The sequence below is a fragment of the Pseudonaja textilis genome, chromosome 2 (genome assembly GCF_049901715.1).
Source record: "Pseudonaja textilis isolate UNSWEBS1 chromosome 2, rPseTex1.2, whole genome shotgun sequence".
NCBI classification, from domain to species: domain Eukaryota; kingdom Metazoa; phylum Chordata; class Lepidosauria; order Squamata; family Elapidae; genus Pseudonaja; species Pseudonaja textilis.
This window is the reverse complement of record NC_141991.1, coordinates 168717104-168735115: the sequence shown is the minus strand read 5'-3', so window position 1 is coordinate 168735115 and position 18012 is coordinate 168717104. Positions and strand designations below refer to the sequence as shown.

The following is an 18012-nucleotide window of genomic DNA, read 5'->3' as shown; positions in this document are numbered from 1 at the left end:
TATAAATGCTCCTATAAAAAGAAGCCAAGACCACAGCGTCTCCCAATAAGCAAAAAGAAACAGAATGCTACAAACAGCCTTCAAATGTCCATTTATAACTTTTAAAATCTGATAGAAGAGTGATACTAGCAGCCTACAGATAAAGGCAAGGAATTTGGGGTGGGATATGGGGGGGTGAAAAAAGGAAGCCTCTCTTATTTGTGGATAAGATGAATGAAGATAACTGAAAGTCCAAAGAGGCGAGAAGTGTCACCTAGCCACTTAAAAGCAAACAATGAATCCTGAAAGCTACCACAGGCATAGAAAGGGGTTAGGAAGGTCAGTAGGCCTTTGTTTTAAATAAGCCTGATCTGTATGTAACAAAGAGCACACAGACAGATCCAAGTCTTTCGAAAAGGCATTTTACAATGAAAAGGCATTGCCCCAGGCCCACTCAGAATTTGATTAACGCCCGCCCACCCACTCTTCACCCCTTGTTCTCAGATCTAATGTAAGAAAAGTCCCAGGATGAGACAAAGGCCTGCATTTTTTTTAGACTAGGGGTCGGTCCCCAAACTTGGTACCTTTAAGACTTGTGGACTTCAACTCCCAGAATCCCTCAGCCAACTATGTTGGCTGAGGAATTCTGGGAGTTGAAGTCCACAAGTCTTGAAGTTGCCAAGTTTGGAGACTTCTGTTTTAGACTGTCCTATGAAGGGAGATCCTACTTTCCTAGATTCAATCCTGCAACTTTAAAACCAGACGTTGTGGTTGCCCAAGAAACAAGCAGTTTGTGCCTTTGAAAAGTGGTTTTTCACATAATAAATTTCATTGCAGAAGAGAGACAGTCAAACTGGAACCCAGCAAGGCTTTCCTGAAGGCCTCTACAGCAGATAATAGAGCTCCGGATCGATCCGGAGCTTTTTTATCAGCTATAGAGGCCTTCAGGAAAGCCTTACCAGCCTTGCCAGCTGCAGAAGGAATGGGCCAGCAAGGCAGGTGTTGGGGTGTGCGAGTCCTGGCTACAATTCTCCAAAGGTAAGTAGTAGGGCAGCTCCACCCACTCCCCATCCCCACCCTAGTTTAATTTTTTACTCATGAACTCTGGAGTGGACAGGATCTTAATTAGGGCTTATTTTAGGGGTAGGGCTTATATTGGGCACATGTGTAAAATCAAGCTAGGGCTTACTTTCAGGACAGGTAGTATTTTCAGGGAAACGAGGTAACAAGCCATGGACTGGTACCTGTCATTGGCCCAGGGGTTGGGGTCCCCTGCTTTAAGGGACCGGCAGGCAAATGATAACTCAGCTATCATTTTCTGCATCAACTTCCACCTTCTTAATTTCAGTCAGGCATTCTGAATTCTGAGTAGCCTCAGGGCTACAGATACCACCCACTTTCCAAACTGAGAGCAAAAGCTTCTTTTCCACTGGTTTTGTCCATTGCTTAAAAGCCCCACGTCCACCTGAACAAAAAAGCCTCTCCTTGCTAATGGAAGTTCAACAAAAGAGGAGCTAAATTTGACTTTTCTTCTTGGCAAATGGGTCTAGAGACTGATCTAAACCAGGCTCTTCACTTCCTCATACAGAGCTGATGTGGTGGGACTACATGCCTCATCTCTTTTGTGGAGTTACACAAAGCATCTCCAGCTTAATATGGTTATTTATCCCCCAAATAGTCTATTCAAACAAAAAGTACCAGTAATATGAAGCCAGCCACATGGAATGAAAACAGGGGTGGGCTTCAAAAAATGTAGCAACTGGTTCTCTGCCCAGTTGGTGGGTGGGCGTGGCCATGTTGGGCATGGCCTAGTCAGCCTCCTACATCACAGTGTGTGGGGGGTGTAGTTCTCATCCTGCCCGGGCTCCAGGGGCTTTCCTCAAGCCTCCAGGAGGGCAAAAATGGCCTCCCTGGGCTCCGGTCTTCTGGAACTTCCAGGAGGCCCATTTTTCACCCTCTCCAGGCTCCAGAGGCTTTCTGGAGGCCAGAAATGGACCAGTTTCTGGCTTTCCGGAGCCTCCAAGAGGCCCATTTTTCACCCTCCCTGAGCCTCTGTGCGGGCCCTGCACTTACCTGGGATCGAAAACAGGCTACGTGGAAATTCTTGGGAGGGGAGGGGCCAGCCAGTCGCCAGAACTATTGGTTCGATAAACCAGATGTAAAATTAGCATCTGGTTAATCTGAACCAGTGTCAACCAGTAGCAGCCCACCCCTGAATGTAAAGCATATCACTATGTGTTTGCAGTTAATACTCATATGTTGTAAGCAGAAAGCCCATTGGTCACACTGGGCACATCTGAGAGAAACCTTTCTCAACTTTTGAGCCATATTTATTTTTACTGTACATTTTTACATGTGACAGGTTCCTGTGTCAATGAGTATCATTAATATATGTAGATGTAAAGTATTTAATTTTATAAATGAAGAAAATGTTACTGTCAATGAAAGTTATTTTTAATTCAATTAATACTTTCTAATTATCACACCCTTGCCTTTTGATAAAGTGCCTGGCAGGTATACAGAGTCACACATACATTTATGCAAAGATTTCATAGATGTACACCTTTTTGGAGGGAGGAAGATTTCAGGATTGGGTTCAACTCTAATCAACACTAGGTTTGGCAAGATAGGTAAGATCAGTGGTAGAGAGGATTTTTGTTTATATTGAGATTTTTTCCCCCCCAAAAAAATCATTTGCGGAGGGGATTGTCTTAAATTTAGGAAAGCTAGAAAGGCATATATAGGCCAGCTATCTAATAATTTTTATTTTTAAAACATTTAAAATAGATGCTAAGTTCATTCAAGCTATGGCCACTGCACTGGTTGTATTTATAGATCTAAAACAGGAAATAGCATTCCATTCACACTAGTAGCACTTATTACTTTCCTTAAGTTGTACTGCAGTTTAGCAGAGGTATTTCCAAAGCTGTAACAATGGGTTTCTTCCAGATGGTCTGAATTTGAAAATGCCATATTTAAAATGACACACCAAAATCTGACATTGTGTTCATCTTCAAAAGCTATTTGACAATTATTAAATAGGGGCCACCCGGGCAACAATAAAAGGGAACATTCATCAGTGTTGCCTCTCTTATTAAACATTAAAGATTCCATTTATTCAGGTCTGCTTCAGATATAGCAAAAAGATTACACCTTTGTCATTTTCCACAACAATGTCAATAAGAGTGGTTTAAAGTAGAAAACTATATTACCTTAGATTATTTCTGCTATGAATTTATTTATTATGCTTCTACTTTGTTCAAGGAAAGCCTGCAGTGGTGAAGGCACCAGGCTTGTGGACTATGAGTTCTAGTCCTGCCTTAGGCATGAAGCTACCTAGATGGCCTTGGGCCTGTCCTTCACTATCAGCCCGAGGAAGGAGGCAATGGCAAACCACTTCCAAAAATCTTACCAAGAAAACTGCAGAGACTAGTTCAGGCTGTCAACAGAAATCAATACTGACTCTAAGTCAGTTTACTATAATTAATAATTTATCCAAAAACTAAAAGCTCCAGAACATTTTACAATGTACCATAAGCATCTTTCCTGTTTAAAAAAGATTTAAACCACAAAATTATTTTAATAAATAACACAACAATGAATTAAAACTTGCTACAGATGTATAAAACTGCTAATTTCCTGGAAGACTTGCAAGAAAATCAAAACAGTAGACCAACTGGAAAAATTGAGGGATGGAAGGCAGGGAATCCTGAAAGCAACAAGCAAGTGCAAACTGCTTCAATACTACTCTCAAATGTTGCACCAGACAATTTGCCTGCAATCAAATATTCCATAAGACCATATGGAATAATGTCACAATACTAAGTGACAGCATTATAAAGTACAGGTAGTCCTTGCCTTACAACAGTTCATTTAGTGACTGTTCAAAGTTACAACAGCACTGAAAAAAGTGACTTATGTCCATTTTTCACTTACAATAGTTGCAGCATCCTCATGGTCATGTGATCAAAATTCAGATGCTTGGGAACTGGTTCATATTTATGACTGTTGCTGTGTCGGGACAGCAGATCATGTGAATGCTTTTTGTGACTTTCTGACAAGCAAAGTCAATGGGGAAGCCAGATTCATTTAACAACCGAGTCACTAACTTATCAACTTGCAATGGTTCAGTTAACAGCTGAGGCAAGAAAAGTCATAAAATGGGGCAAAACTCACTTTAACAAATGTCTCCCTTAGCAACAGAAATTTTGGGCTCAACTGTGGTCGTAAGTCGAGGACTACCTGTATTATGCAAAGCCACGGGCAAAGCTCATTAAACACCTCTCAAACATGTTGCCTAAAGCACTGAAGTGCTGCAGCTCTCCAAGACCCGAGTGCAGTTTTTAGAGGTTCCACAGACACCTATGAAGCACAGGTGCAGCCACCAGGATTCTGACTTCTACAGAAGCAAAGATCAGGTGAGCTGGAGATGTACAACCATGCAAGGTCCTTTTGAGAAGTCATATATTTTCACATTTCAAGTTGTAGAGGTTCTTCGCCAAGCCCTCAGAATGTACTAAGAGATTTTTTTTAAAAAAGGGGGGGGGGAGGGGAGGAGAGGGAAAAGGGGAAGGTCCCTTTCTCCCCGCTCCCTGGTTCATACAGTTCCATGCATATCCCAAAGGTGGTTTTTCAAGAGGCAACTGGACTTTGTTTTTTCTTTGAGGACATTTCCCTTCTCGTCCAAGAAGCTTCTTCAAAGAGCTGAAGAAGCTTCTTGGATGAGAAGGGAAACATCCTCAAAGAAAATCCAGAAAGTCCAGTTGCCTCTTGAAAAACCATGGGACAACAAAGACCTGGATGGCTGGGAATCTTCATAGACAGTTCCATGGATACATTCTTCATTTTGAAATACATAGCAACAGTGCAACCGAACCTCAACTTAGGGTTAGAAATCAGGACTCCATTATCTGGAGAGTGAAAAATGATGGAAAACTTATCCGGGAGACCAAAAATCAGCATTCAGGACATACATGGGTATATCTGAGTCTACCAAATTAGGTGGGTGTACCAAATTTGAGTGCATCAAATTAAGTGTTGCAACATCTTTTTATGATTTGTAATAGTTGTTATAGCTGTAATTTGCTAGCCATGAATGCTTTAAAAATGTGCATGCTATTGTTTTTAATCTTATAACTTTTCCTAAAGTGAAGTGGTACACACACACACACACAAAAGAAACTCTGTTGCCAAAGAAGCAGATGCCATGTTATTCCTGTAACAATGGTGGTTCTACACTTTGAGTTCAAAATATAAAGCTATTTATCTGAGTTTTAATGATAATCAGGGATAGCTAACTGACTTGGAAAGGAATTCAGTCTTAATTATATGCTTCTCAATAAAGCTGTATATCCCAATTAAGTAATGCATAAGGCTATCTAAGGCCTCTCACCTCCTTCATTATAATTATGTCTTGAATCTAAAATTACTAGCTTGCAGCACTCCTCCATAAACTGACCTACTATACTCCTCCATACATTTTGGAAGGTTCCTTTTGGTGACCTAGAGTTCGCTTACTGTCTGAACTGAAACAATAAGCATTCCAAACTAAAAGGTAGAGAAAGCAGGAATCAAATAAATAAGTTGCCTTGAGAATGCCACATTTCATTTTTCTTTGATTTCATCCTTAGCATCTGGGTGCTTGTCTTAAGTCTGTTGAATGTCCAACCCAGATGTAAGACTTGTGGAAACATCAAATCTCTAGAAACATTACGCTCAATTAACATTACGGTGTGATACCGTCCACTGAATATATTTAAGCCAAGGCTAAACCATCAGTGATACATTAATCTGGGTTTCTGTTTGAGCAGGACATGGAATTCAGAGGCGTCCATGGCCCCTTCTAAGTTTATGTTTATAAGAAGTTGATTAGTCAAAGGTGATTTTCTGGAGAGAGAAAAATATTTCATACATTTAAAAAAAAAAATTCAAGACCTCTTCGATTTAAATCATCTGGGATCAGCCGCCTTTTTAAGAAGTACAGTTAAGATACATGATCCTATTTTGAAGAAAGATCTTCCTTTAAAATTCATTTTGACCATAGCTTCAATTTACAATTTACAGCACCTATAAAAAACAAAATCTTTGCCCTGGAAGTACATCACATATTTTTGGAGATTACTGCGAGTAAGTGGCAAGGTTATTGTGTCACAAACTAGATAGAAAGACCATTAAATGGTGAAATTCATAGCTAGATCCTTGTCCTAAGACAGTAGAAAAGAAAGTAGAAAACAGTAGAAAAGACAGTAGAAAAGAAAGAATTGGTGGAAAAGTGGGGAACCAATGTGGGGTAGCTCAGTCTTCTCCAACATGAGAGGTGATGATTACAGGATGATAGGAATTGTAGACAGACACTTTAGGATGGCACCACATTGGTGAAGTCTTCTGAAATCTTAGTTTAACTGTTGCTAAATGAAATAATGCTTTGCTCATTGATGTCACACAAAAATTAGGCTTGAAAAACACATGGCTTATATAAATCACAATGGGTTGTTGCTTTCAAACCTAAACTATGGTTGGTATTCATACCAACTTAAGCATAAGTTAGAAAAAAAATCCATGTATAGGCATATACAGTGTGGGAATATGGCCCCTATACTCTCAATTTTGAAGCCCGTGTTTCCAAAGGTTTTATTTTCTTATTTATTAAGAAATTTTGTACGGCTGCATAACACAGCCACGGTGACTCTGGTTGGCTTACAGAAGTAAAACCACAAATCAAAAAGCCTAGTAAGCTCTATGTTTTTAATAAGCATAAGAATGGAGGAGTCGTCATATACAGCACTATCAAGAAGGACAAGCAAAAGTTACAATCAATAATCAAGCAACTATAAACTGCATTTGCAACTAAGCTCCTCATATTGTCAAGCAGGGGTGAATGGACTTGACTACTGAGTAATCCTCTTCCTGTTATGAGAATTAAAGGAAATTAACCTGAAGAAAAGCCACACATGGCTATGCATTATAACAGCTAAGTAATAAAAATGTAATGAGTTTCTATTAACATGGTGACTTTTCTGGTTATCCCTTAAGAGTATGACTGCTTTTGCCATAAGAGAAAGCATAGTATAACATGGTTTCAAACAAAAATCTCACTACAAACGGTTCTTCAAGACTTGAAGACAGTCCGGAAGAAAAGCATTTAAGCACTTCTCAGATTTACTCTTTATAGTGGCAAAACTAAGCAGGTGTTATCTATTTTTCTGGCTGGGAAAAAATACCAACTGAAACAAATGTGATTAGTCATAGGAAAAAATGGGTTTTAAAATACAAACCCAACACAATGAAGCTGTTCCTTCACTGCACAAACACTCAAAAGTAGGGGAACTTTCACTCCAACGTTAAGCAATCTCAAGTCTCATTCACTGGCACAGAAAAAAGAGATTGAAGCCAGCACGGAACTTGCTTCTTCCTGCTGATAATTAATATTGTTTTGACAGTCTGGCTTCTGTAATAAAATATGACTCCATCTAGCAAAGCGAAGATGAGACTGCTAAGAAGCAAAGCAAGAATCACACAATTTATGGAAGCTACATACATGAATGAATGAATGATGAATGAATGAATGAATGAATGAATATGAATGATGAGTATGTGCACAATTCAAGGACCTATGCTCAAAACACTGAATACAAGTTTTCATTTTCATGAGTTACCAGGTATATAATGTGCTATAGTGTGTTCAGTTATTTAAGATTGTTGTAACGATAACCTTTAAAGTTTTCAGACATTACCATACTGAAAACAGGAAGCTAACATTTGAACATCACAAATAAAAGAACCTGGATAAGGTTAGCAATGTGAAAGTCTGAAAAATGGGCCTTTTTTGACCATTTGTGAGAAAGAATTATGAAATATGTTCTAGCTTAGTCATTTTAAATAACAGCTAAGGCATAAAATAAATCACTGTATGTTTGGAAACAGGATAGAGAAAAAATTAGCATATAAAAGCATAAAGGAGGCACAAGCTTCAACATCGCTTGTACAACTTTCTACAAGCTACAACTTTTGCCATTCTCAAACATTCAGGCAATTTTATCCAAAAAATAAAGGACCAGTAACAGAAACTGCTGAGAATGATTTCAAAATGAGACATTTTATGTCTAGCTCCTTCAACTTTGGTTTTTTTTTTTAAAAATAGCCATGGTACTTTAGAAGCTCAAGTAGAACTTAAGGATAATGTGTAAGCTGAAGAGATTATAGCTAAAGTTGCCTCGCTTCCCCATCTTTGCCATAATGACTCTTGGATAAGGAACATTTTGCCAAATAGCTTTCTTTCCTTCTCACCTACTTTCAATCTAAAAGAACGTGAAAATCAGATAAAATTTTAATGTAGGCATCAGCATGTAGAGCAATCACCCCAAAGGGTACAACTTATGTTGTTATAAACTACCGAGAATCACTTAGCTGAAATGGGTGGTGTAGAATTTTAATAAATAAATGAGCAAACAAACCTGGAAACATGATCCCATAACTATTAATTTCAGATGGTGCAAGTCAGATGAAAAGTATGAAAATCCCAAATGGTCCAAAGCTGAGCACTTTAATAGAATACAGTACATAGTCAATCATTCTTGGCTATGTGACTACTCTGTTCTTTCATGGCAGCAAACTACCTTTGACCCAATATAAATAGTCGATTTTTAGAAGAACAGTGGTATTGATCAGTTTACCAGACTTCCCTTTATCCTATCAGCATGGATAGGTACAGTCACAATGGGGAAGATGGAACTAAGCAGCTTGGAAGCTGGCAATCAGATCCTATAAAGGTGGCAAGAGAACATAAATGTTACTGGATAAGTATGTTGACCTGGGCTTCTCATTTGCCATCTGAATACACACTTTTCCCATTTCATAATTCTACCATAGCATAACTGAATCTAGGGCAAAAAAACAACCAGCTGTCTGGATGATTTTTCTGAAGGTTATGCATATTTTCTGGATATTATACAAGTAACAGGCATACAAAAGGATACTTTAATGGTGAAAAGAAATGTTATGTATGCTTACATGAACCAATGGGAAAAATATGAAAGAATAGAAATAGAAATAAGAGGGGAACAACAATATACATATTTTAATATAACAAGATCTATGCAATAACAAGAGGGAAGTCTAGAAATTGAATGGCGGTAGTATTAGATATGTTTAAATAACATGAAACAATGAAAATGAAATGTAATAACTGTGAGTTACAACATTATGTTTATCTGTACTAAATGTATGATACCCAGGTATCACACTGTTCACACACTGATATGTATAAATATAAAATAAAAAAATTGATATAAAAAAGGATACATTTTAACCTACCTTCCCATTATATCTATAGAGAAACACCTATCCTACTCAGTGACTTAACAAGCTTGTTCAGAGACCTGAAAAAAGTTTGGTCTATAGCAACATTCAAATCTTCTATGAAATCAAGTTACCAACATAGTTGGGCTGAGAGATTTCCAAAGCAAATCTAGTCTCAGCTTTGAATTTCTTTGAAATAAACAAAACACAATCGAGATGCTAACCAGAACAAAATCAGATATTTCTCTTAAGGATTCAGACAACTGCACAGCCAGACACCAAGAGCAAGAAATGTGTATCTTTTATTTATGAAATTTATCTAACCATCTAAAACTAACCAGATTTTAGGCTGCTTACAGGATCTAAACAGTAAATAGAAGACATGTCAGAATAAAAATAATTGGAAACAAAATCTCAAGATAAAAGGCTAAACTTTGGCTTAATGGGAAATGTTGCTGTTGTGTAATACTTAAGCCCCAAAGGCCATCCAAGAATATCTGCTTCTGGATGGTCATAACAGAGGGAGCCATTCTTAAGGGGAAAAACTATTTCCAGAGCAGGGGAGATACTACAGAGAACAGTAAACATTAGCCAACTCATGCCATTACTTCTAGTAGGTGGGAACTCTTAGTAGGCACTTCGTGTAGGTAGAAACTATTTAAAAAAGATGGTCCTGAGATATACAGGGCCTTATAGATGCAAACAGCACTTTCGGTTGCACTCACACAGCAGTATAATGTGGCAGTACTATGATTATCAACTAAGCACATATGCTGTTGTGTTCGGTGGTCTTCAAAGACAGCCCCACACAGACTGAATTACAATAAGCTAATAAAGAGACAATAAAGGCATGAGTGACTGTCTTCATCCTGTTCCAGGTAAGACCACAGTAAGAGCACCACTCAAAGTTCTGCAAAAACCCTTCCGGCCACAGTCTTCATCTACTCCAGGGGTCTTCAAACTTGACAGCTTTAAGACTTGTGGATTTCAACTCCCAGAATTCCTCTTCCAATCAGGTTAGCTTGGGAATTCTGGGAGTTGAAGTCCACAAGCTTTAAACTTGCCAAGTTTGAAGACCCTTGATCTACTACTCTTTAGCAGAACCCCAGACTACAAGTTGGCTTAAAAAAAAAATCAATCACATCAAGAACCAGAAACAATGCAACCCCGGAGTCAGTAACTGGATCAACAAGCACTCTGTCTTCTTTGGGTTGAGTCTAAACCTGTTTTTTCCCTATTGAAGATGAAAGCTTCAAGATTTGGATCAGAGGTCTCCAAATTTGGCAACTTCTGGGATTCTGGGAGTTGAAGTCCACAAGTCTTAAAGTTGCCAAGTTTGGGGACCCCTGATTTGGATCATCATTATTGTTCCACTAGACTCAGGGAAGGTGGAGGGAATGTGTAACTGAGTATAATCCGCATATTGATAACATTTCCCACTGAAGTGGTGGATGACTTCTTTCAGCAAGGAGAAAAGACTGAATACAGAGACACTTCCTACAAAATGCCATGGGTTCTACCCCTACTACCATAACTAGCCTCTGGGTCTGTCTGCTCAGATAAGAAATGGCAAAATGCTTGCCTCCAACTCATAACTTTTGCAGTGGGTTCAGAAAGGATATCTCAGCCAACAGTATCAAAAACTGCTGAAAGTTCTAGAAGGACAAGGATGGTCATGCCACCTCCATTTAAGCCCCTTCATCTATGACACCGATTAGTTTGGTTTCTATTTCAGGTCCAGATATGAACTTAAATTGCTAAAAATCCAGATGTGGACTGATATCTTTCATAGCTTCTGTAGCTTTAACCCCATTACTTTCTCTTTAATCTTCCCCCAAAAGGAAACTACCCAATTTTGTTAGATCCAGGTCTGGGCAAGCCAATCCATCTTTAAGAGCTTCTGACATTTCTTCTTCCTTCAAAGAGGCATTGAGTCCACCCTGCATCAAACTATTGGTGCTCTCCTTCACCACTTTGATTACCCAGATGGAGCAGGGGTCCAAATCACAGGTAGTAGAGCTAACATTGCAGGGAACTTTTGTCTACTTCATCAGGATCAAGAGGTCTAAAACTCTCCCATGTCACCTCTGTCATTGCAGTATATTCTGTCCATTCAGCTTCCAGCAGCTTCCATCCCTTTTGAAGAGATGGATGCAATATTCTCCTTCAGATGTTCCCTAGAGCAGGGGACTCCAACCTTGGCAACTTTAAGACTTGTGCACTTCAACTCCCAGAGCTCCTCAGCCAGCAAATCTGGGAGCTGAAGTCCACAAGTCTTAAAGTTGCCAAGGTTGGAGACCCCTGCGCGAGAATACAGAACCATCCCCAGAACTAGTAGGGGTATTTTGGAAGCCAAGAAAGTGACAGATGGAGTATACACGGAGAGCAGTTCATCTTTTTTTTTAATGCCTACATTTGAAAGACTAGTGTGGCATCACGAAGACCTGTCAATTGATATTAGCCAGCATCTGCTTTGAGTCTGACCAATACACGATGCCTGGAAATTTATTACAAGCCTTTGGGCTCACTGGGGACCATAACATTAGAGATGCATGTGGCATGCCCAAATACGCCAATTCCTTGGGTGTACAGTAACTATATCCCTCCCCCCTCTCTATATTTTGTCACAAGTGCCAGCTCACCTTTTATTGCTGTATGTAATCAATTCAGAAGTAACATCTGTCTCTCTACTGTTGCTGCCATGTGGCTTGCCTAAGGCCAGCTAGAGATATGACAGAAGATGTAAGATTCAAAACAGGACTTACCTATTTATCACCCAGTTTCTCAGGCAGCATACCACCCAGAGAATGTGGACCAGCAATTAATCAGTGGCTACAAAAACTATGAGTAACAGCCCAGGTGTTACCCATCTGTGATGTGGATCCTTTAAAATCAGATTTTCAGTCTGGTTTAGAGCAACACAGAACTTTGATCATTCTGGTAGAGTTAGATACATTGGGAGATAAAAAGAGTACTCCTCTGTTGGTATTGACATTATCGGCCATGTTTTTCTTCTAAGTAACTTGAAGGCAACTTTTCTGATAGATCGAATTGTTTCTGAGAGGCAAAGTCTCCATAGATGCACTTTAAAGATTTGTGTGCCTCAAAGCCATCAGCCTTTGAAGTCCTACAAGGGTTCCTCTTTTTTCCTGTTATTATTCTTAGATGCAGCAATTATGTGTTTTCTGGAGAACACTGATCTTGCTACGGACATGTATAGTTTAGTTATCTTCAAGTCAGATTGTTGTAACATTCTATATAGGCAGCAACTCCAAGAGATAGAGCACAGCAACAGATTGTGAGCGGCCCATGTCAACGGATCAAATTATGATGCTTTATTGAATGCCATGCCTGTCAATTAGTTTCTAGGGCCAATTCACTGTTTTCCAAAATCTGACTAGACTAGAATCAGATTAGATGAAATTTAATTACTCATACATACCAACTTGCACAATTAGATCATCAGGAAAGAACTGTGTGAATCTCACCCTGAAGCATTCGATATTTTGGATAGCACCATAGTTTTCTAACAAATTTTTCAGCATTGCTTGGAATTGAACTAAAATCAAGTCAGTTTTAATGGTAGCTAAATGCCAAAGGAATAATTTAGGACTAGCATAAACCCAGCTGATTTTAGAAGCATTGCAATAAGCTGTGCATGCTTTCCATGGAGTAAAGCCTTTTCAATTTAGCAGGATTTACTTCTGAATAAAGTTATATAACACTAATTTCTGACTAACACTTGCTGGGTTTTTTTTAAAACATTGTTTTAGTCTGCTGATAAACGACGTATTTTAATTCTTGCTCAGCCATCGCCACATACTACTCTAATGTCACTCCACCAGACTGATTCCCCAAGTGCACTGCATGACACTAAATTAAAACTGACTTGCTTTCAAGGAATGTACTCAGGATTAAAACCATTTGAAAAGTTGCTTTCTGGACTTTTGCCCCATTTTATCCAAATGCTTGGATTTCTTTAGCAGTCTATTTCTTCAATTTTATTTTTATTGCTATTATCAAGGCCCACAATTCTGTACATAAATTGCTTCTTAAGCTAGATGGAACGTAAGTGAATGAGGTCACTACACATTTTAAAGCCATTCTTTTTAGAATTATTTAAGAAACAAGTGTGACTCCCCTCATATTAGTGTATAGCCTGACCTGGTGAGTGTTTCTTTGGACTCATTCCTGATACAACAAAATACACATGAATTGACTTTTTCCTGCAACTCTAGTTCAAACCTGCCTTGGAGTTCTAAAGTAGAATTTTGGCCATTTGTGTGACAAGAAAAAAAGATATTACAAGTTTGTGTAAAACTGCTGCTGCTTTAATATTAGACAAACAACTCCCTCCTATTATAAAGACTTGTTCAGAAGAAAAGGCCAGTTCAATAGTTTTTATTTCCTAACTATAGCTGCAAATTTATGCACCCTCTTTGGGAATGAGCTCTTGGGTGTACATCATCATACTTCCCAGCAGGGTACAACAGCACACGGACAAGTCAAAATTAAGATGCAGGCTGTTGTTTTAAAAATAATTTCACTCCAAAGTTTTATTTTTGGGTGAATTATTATTTCCAGGGAACAGGATTATAGAGGCCATCCACAGATCAGTTTGTTCTTTGCAATCTTCAATAAAACTCTCATTGGGGGTGGAAGGGGACAAAGGGGTGTCTCTATGAAAAATGTGAAATAATTTTATTTAGCTAGTTCAGATGCCCCAAAATCAGCAGGTAGACTTTTGAAAAAGAAAGAAAAGCAGTCTTTAAACTTAGCCATTTAACAAATTGCTTTTAGGAGAGTTTTAAAAAAACAACTGAAGGAAGCTGCAGCTGCAGAGGTTCATCCGTAATATAGGAATCTCCTGTCTGATTTTGCTCCTCCCCCCCCCCCAAAAAAAAATCTTGGTAAGGTGCGGACAGTGCGAAGGAGGGATGGGGGATCCACAGCTTGGGGAAGGAGTGTCAAAAGTAAACAAAACTCAAAAGAGGCCGAACCAAACAAACAGCAGGCAGGCACCTCCGCTGAACCTTATCTCCTCTCCCGGCTGGATCTCATTAAAGGCACTCTAAATCCCATCAAGGGCTAATTTACACCCGCCCCCCCTCTCTTCTCTCTTATGAAGAAAACCCCACCCATGCTATCTCTCCCATCTCTCAGAGCCTGGAAAAGCAGTTTCCCCTTCCTTCCACTCAGCTCCTACACAGGAGCAACCTGGACCTGCGCTTTACCGCTTAGTAAGTTAATTCACATCCGCATCCCAAGGAGTTGCAAGGGAGGAAAAAAAAACTCAGGAACCCCTCCGGACACTTTCAACACACCTGGAGTGGAAGGGTGTTGATACTCTCTAGTCAAAAGTCCTGCACTGGTGGGAAGGGGCGGACTTACTGAGTAAGCCCTGCCCAGACGCTGACTGCTTAGCACACTTTCCTGAACCAAAGTATTATACTGTACCCCTAACACGTTTCCAACAGGTACCCACCCACCCACGTCCCAAGGTGACACCTCTATAACAGGTAGCTAAATTGTTCTCATTGACTTATAAAGCACAACAGGGGGGCTCTGAGGTTTGTTTTGAAGGGAGAAAGCCTCGCCTTTGCCCGCAGGACTAGGTAGGTCCGGCTTTCACGCACACCTCCTGACCAACTTGTCATCTTCATCCCGCAAGCCCCGCTCAAACCCCAAAGTCCAGCTTTTGGTGGAAAAGCTTAAAACGGCTCTGCATGAAAAAAAAAAAAAACTTGCACGGGCGGATACAGCTCGGGAGGCTCCTTGACCTTAAGAGGCAGAAACAGCTGGAGGTGTGCGCGCCCTCCCTCCCACCCACCCCCCTCGGATTTCCCCAGAGGCAAAGTCCCCTTCCCAAGCCGCCCTCCCCAACTTTGGCCCAACGAACTCGGGAGGTGAGGGAGGCGGGGGGGGGGTTCCTTCTCCATCCCGCGCTGGGTGGAAATTCCGCCCGCACTTCGTTCTTCCGGGGCAAAAAAAACCCCCAACAACAACCAAACTTACTTTTCCTCGGAATTTGCAGCTGGCCGCAGCAGGATCCCGGGTCGGCTTCGCTCCAGCCAGCAGCAGGAGGAGGCAAATCAGCGCCAAGCGAAGCTCGGCGTTGTGCACCACCATCCTATTTTACTCCACGCCCGGGGCACGGATGGGTAGGTGGGTGGGTGGGAAGTAGAGACGCAGAGGAGAAGGGAGACGGGGGTGGAACTCTCCTTCACTGGGCCAAAATGCGAAAAGTTTGGAGGGGGGGCTTTGGTGGTGAGTTCGGCTTCCTTTCCCCCTCCCTGGACCAAAGCTTGTATTTTCCTCTTCTCAGGGCGTTTATAAGGCGGCTGTCCTAGCGGCCCGCTCCCTAAATTACCCCCTAGCCAAGCCTTCCAGGCGCTGCCCCCACCTCTTAAAGGGTCTCTGTCCCAGGTTGCGAGGAGGAGGAGGAGGATTCTCCATGCCGCGGGGAGGGGAGGAGGCTCCGTCCCCCGCCCGATCCCTCAGCTCAAGTCAGTCTCTCGCCTTCCCGGTTCAAAGTTGCTCCAGGAGCCGCACGGCGGAGTTTTTGGAGCAGCCCCTGGATGGAGGCAGCAAGTCACACACGCTGGAGGGGTTGGCCGCAGGAGGTGCCTAACCCTAAACTCTCCCGCCGCCGGCCGGAGAAGCCCTCCTCCTTTCCCCGCTCTGACCTCCGCCCCGGGCCCAGTTGGCCTCCTGCTGGATTTTCCGCGTAGTTGTTGCAAGACATCCATCCCACGCGGCGACAACCCAGCGCAAGAGTCCTTGCGGGGCGGTGGCAGGACTAACGCTCTGAGCACCCACACCGGGAAAACACACAGAATAGTTGCGGGTTCACACTAAGGGAACGCCATGCCGATAAGTCAACCCTTCTCCCTGTTAGATGCAACCCCCTTACAGCCAATGGATCGCTACTGAAGGCCCACAGTTGTAGCCATTAACAACTAGGCCGCCAGTTTGGGGGCAATGGGACAACTTGCCACAGCCAACTCGGTGCTACAAATTCAACTTGCCACGGGCAGCTTGGCACAGGACAACTCATTGCGGGATAATTTAACAATTCTATTTATTTAAAAAAAAATATTATAATTTTTGCCATTCACATTTCACTCTTGTTTCCTCCTTTTGCATCCTTTAATGATGCTGTTCCACCATTTCTTTGGTATTAGTGTAACTCTTGTCCCGCAGTGAGTTGTCCTGTGGTGAGATGCCATGGTGAGTTGGCTGTGGCAAATTGGCCGTGGTGAGTTGGCCGTGTGGAATTGTCATAGACCCCAGTTTGGTTTTTAATGTCAGTACAAGATGGTTTTAAGATGGCACGGTTTGGGTTTAGGCTGTTTTCTGAATGTGGTTTATGTGATAAAGAATTGTTAAACCGATTCTGGCCTATGCATCAATGTGTATCAGATCCTAGGAAGAAAGACTGTAAATTAAGGATGTAATCAACTTACAAGTTTGTGGAAGGTGGGGCAGCCTACTCATTCAGGGAATGAGTCTTGTGATAGCTTCAAGTCAGTGACCAAATCCCCCTTTCATAGAAAAACTGATAAAGCTACAAGACAAATAAGTTGCTCAAGAAAGAGGGCTCCTACTTCCCCCCTCAACAAGCCTACTTTGAAATCCCTTATTTCATTTCAGATAAGTCAAACTCTTGTGACAAATCCATTCACTGCACTGATTTCCCTCTCAACAGCAGCCTTCAGACAAAAAAAATCCAAAAAAACAAGATCAGACTGTCATTAGCTGTATTCACACTATATAACTCAATCCAGAGTAAATTGGATTGAGATAGGTGGGAATAGAAATTAAATAAATAAATACAGTTATTCCTAATATGGCTTATTTTCTGATCTGTGACTGTTAAACTTAAACACTGGTTTGTAAATCATGATTTATGTGATGTATGTATGTATATAGCCAGAAGTACCATCACTGGTACTTCATAGTTAATGAGTTAATCCTTTTAATTTAAAACCATATTAAGAAAATTACTTATACCCTCATATTTTATTGTACACCACCCTGAGTCCCTTTGTGAGAGAGATGAGCCATTTTTTGACTTACGACTACAGTTGAGCCCAACATTTTTATTGCTAAGCAAGGCAATTGTTAAGTGAGTTTTGCTCCATTTGATATCACCTTTTTGCCACGGTTGTTAAGGGAATCACTGCAGTTAAGGAAATCATGTGGTCTTTAAGCAAACCTGGCTTTCCACATTGACTTTGCTTGTCAGAAGCGTGCTGGGAAAGTTACAGCTTCGTAAATACATGCCAATTGCCAAACATCAGAATATTATGGAAGCTGGGAATGCTGGTATGATTGGATAGAATGAAAATAGAAAATATATTAGGAAATAACATTAAATGTAAATCATAATTATATATTTGCAATAAGATGTATTTGTAAATGTATCACCAATATTGATAACAAACAAGGAACCATACTGTCTGATAGTAGAACTGTTAGTTTTTTAATCATTTTCTTTTTTTATATTTCTTTCTTTTTCTGTGTGTTGTGTTTGTTTGATGTTTTGGTTTTGTAATCAATAAAGTTTGTTTTAAAAAAAATAGGGAAAACTGTAGACATGTAATCCTGAGAAAAAGGACATGGCACAATGAGGAAAGTGCTGCATCACAGTCCTTCTAGTGAATTTGTGATGTAAAAAAAAACCCAGCTAGAATAAAAATAGCTCTAATAATTAGAATAGAAAAACTAAACTTT

General features: G+C 40.5%; 1 protein-coding gene across 2 annotated transcripts in view; it reads right to left on the bottom strand.

Moving 5' to 3' along the window:
- TRABD2A (TraB domain containing 2A) overlaps positions 1 to 15945 on the bottom strand; it is a 75262-nt gene extending 59317 nt beyond the window's left edge. The window contains exon 1 of one of the 2 annotated variants that reach the window (XM_026712664.2): positions 15292 to 15945. In XM_026712664.2, coding sequence (XP_026568449.1) covers positions 15292 to 15405 — 114 coding nt within the window. In that variant the 5' untranslated portion in view covers positions 15406 to 15945. The remainder of the gene's footprint in view (positions 1 to 15291) is intronic. The other variant, XM_087926401.1, reaches the window with a different exon arrangement.
- Between the last annotated feature and the right edge of the window lie 2067 nt (positions 15946 to 18012).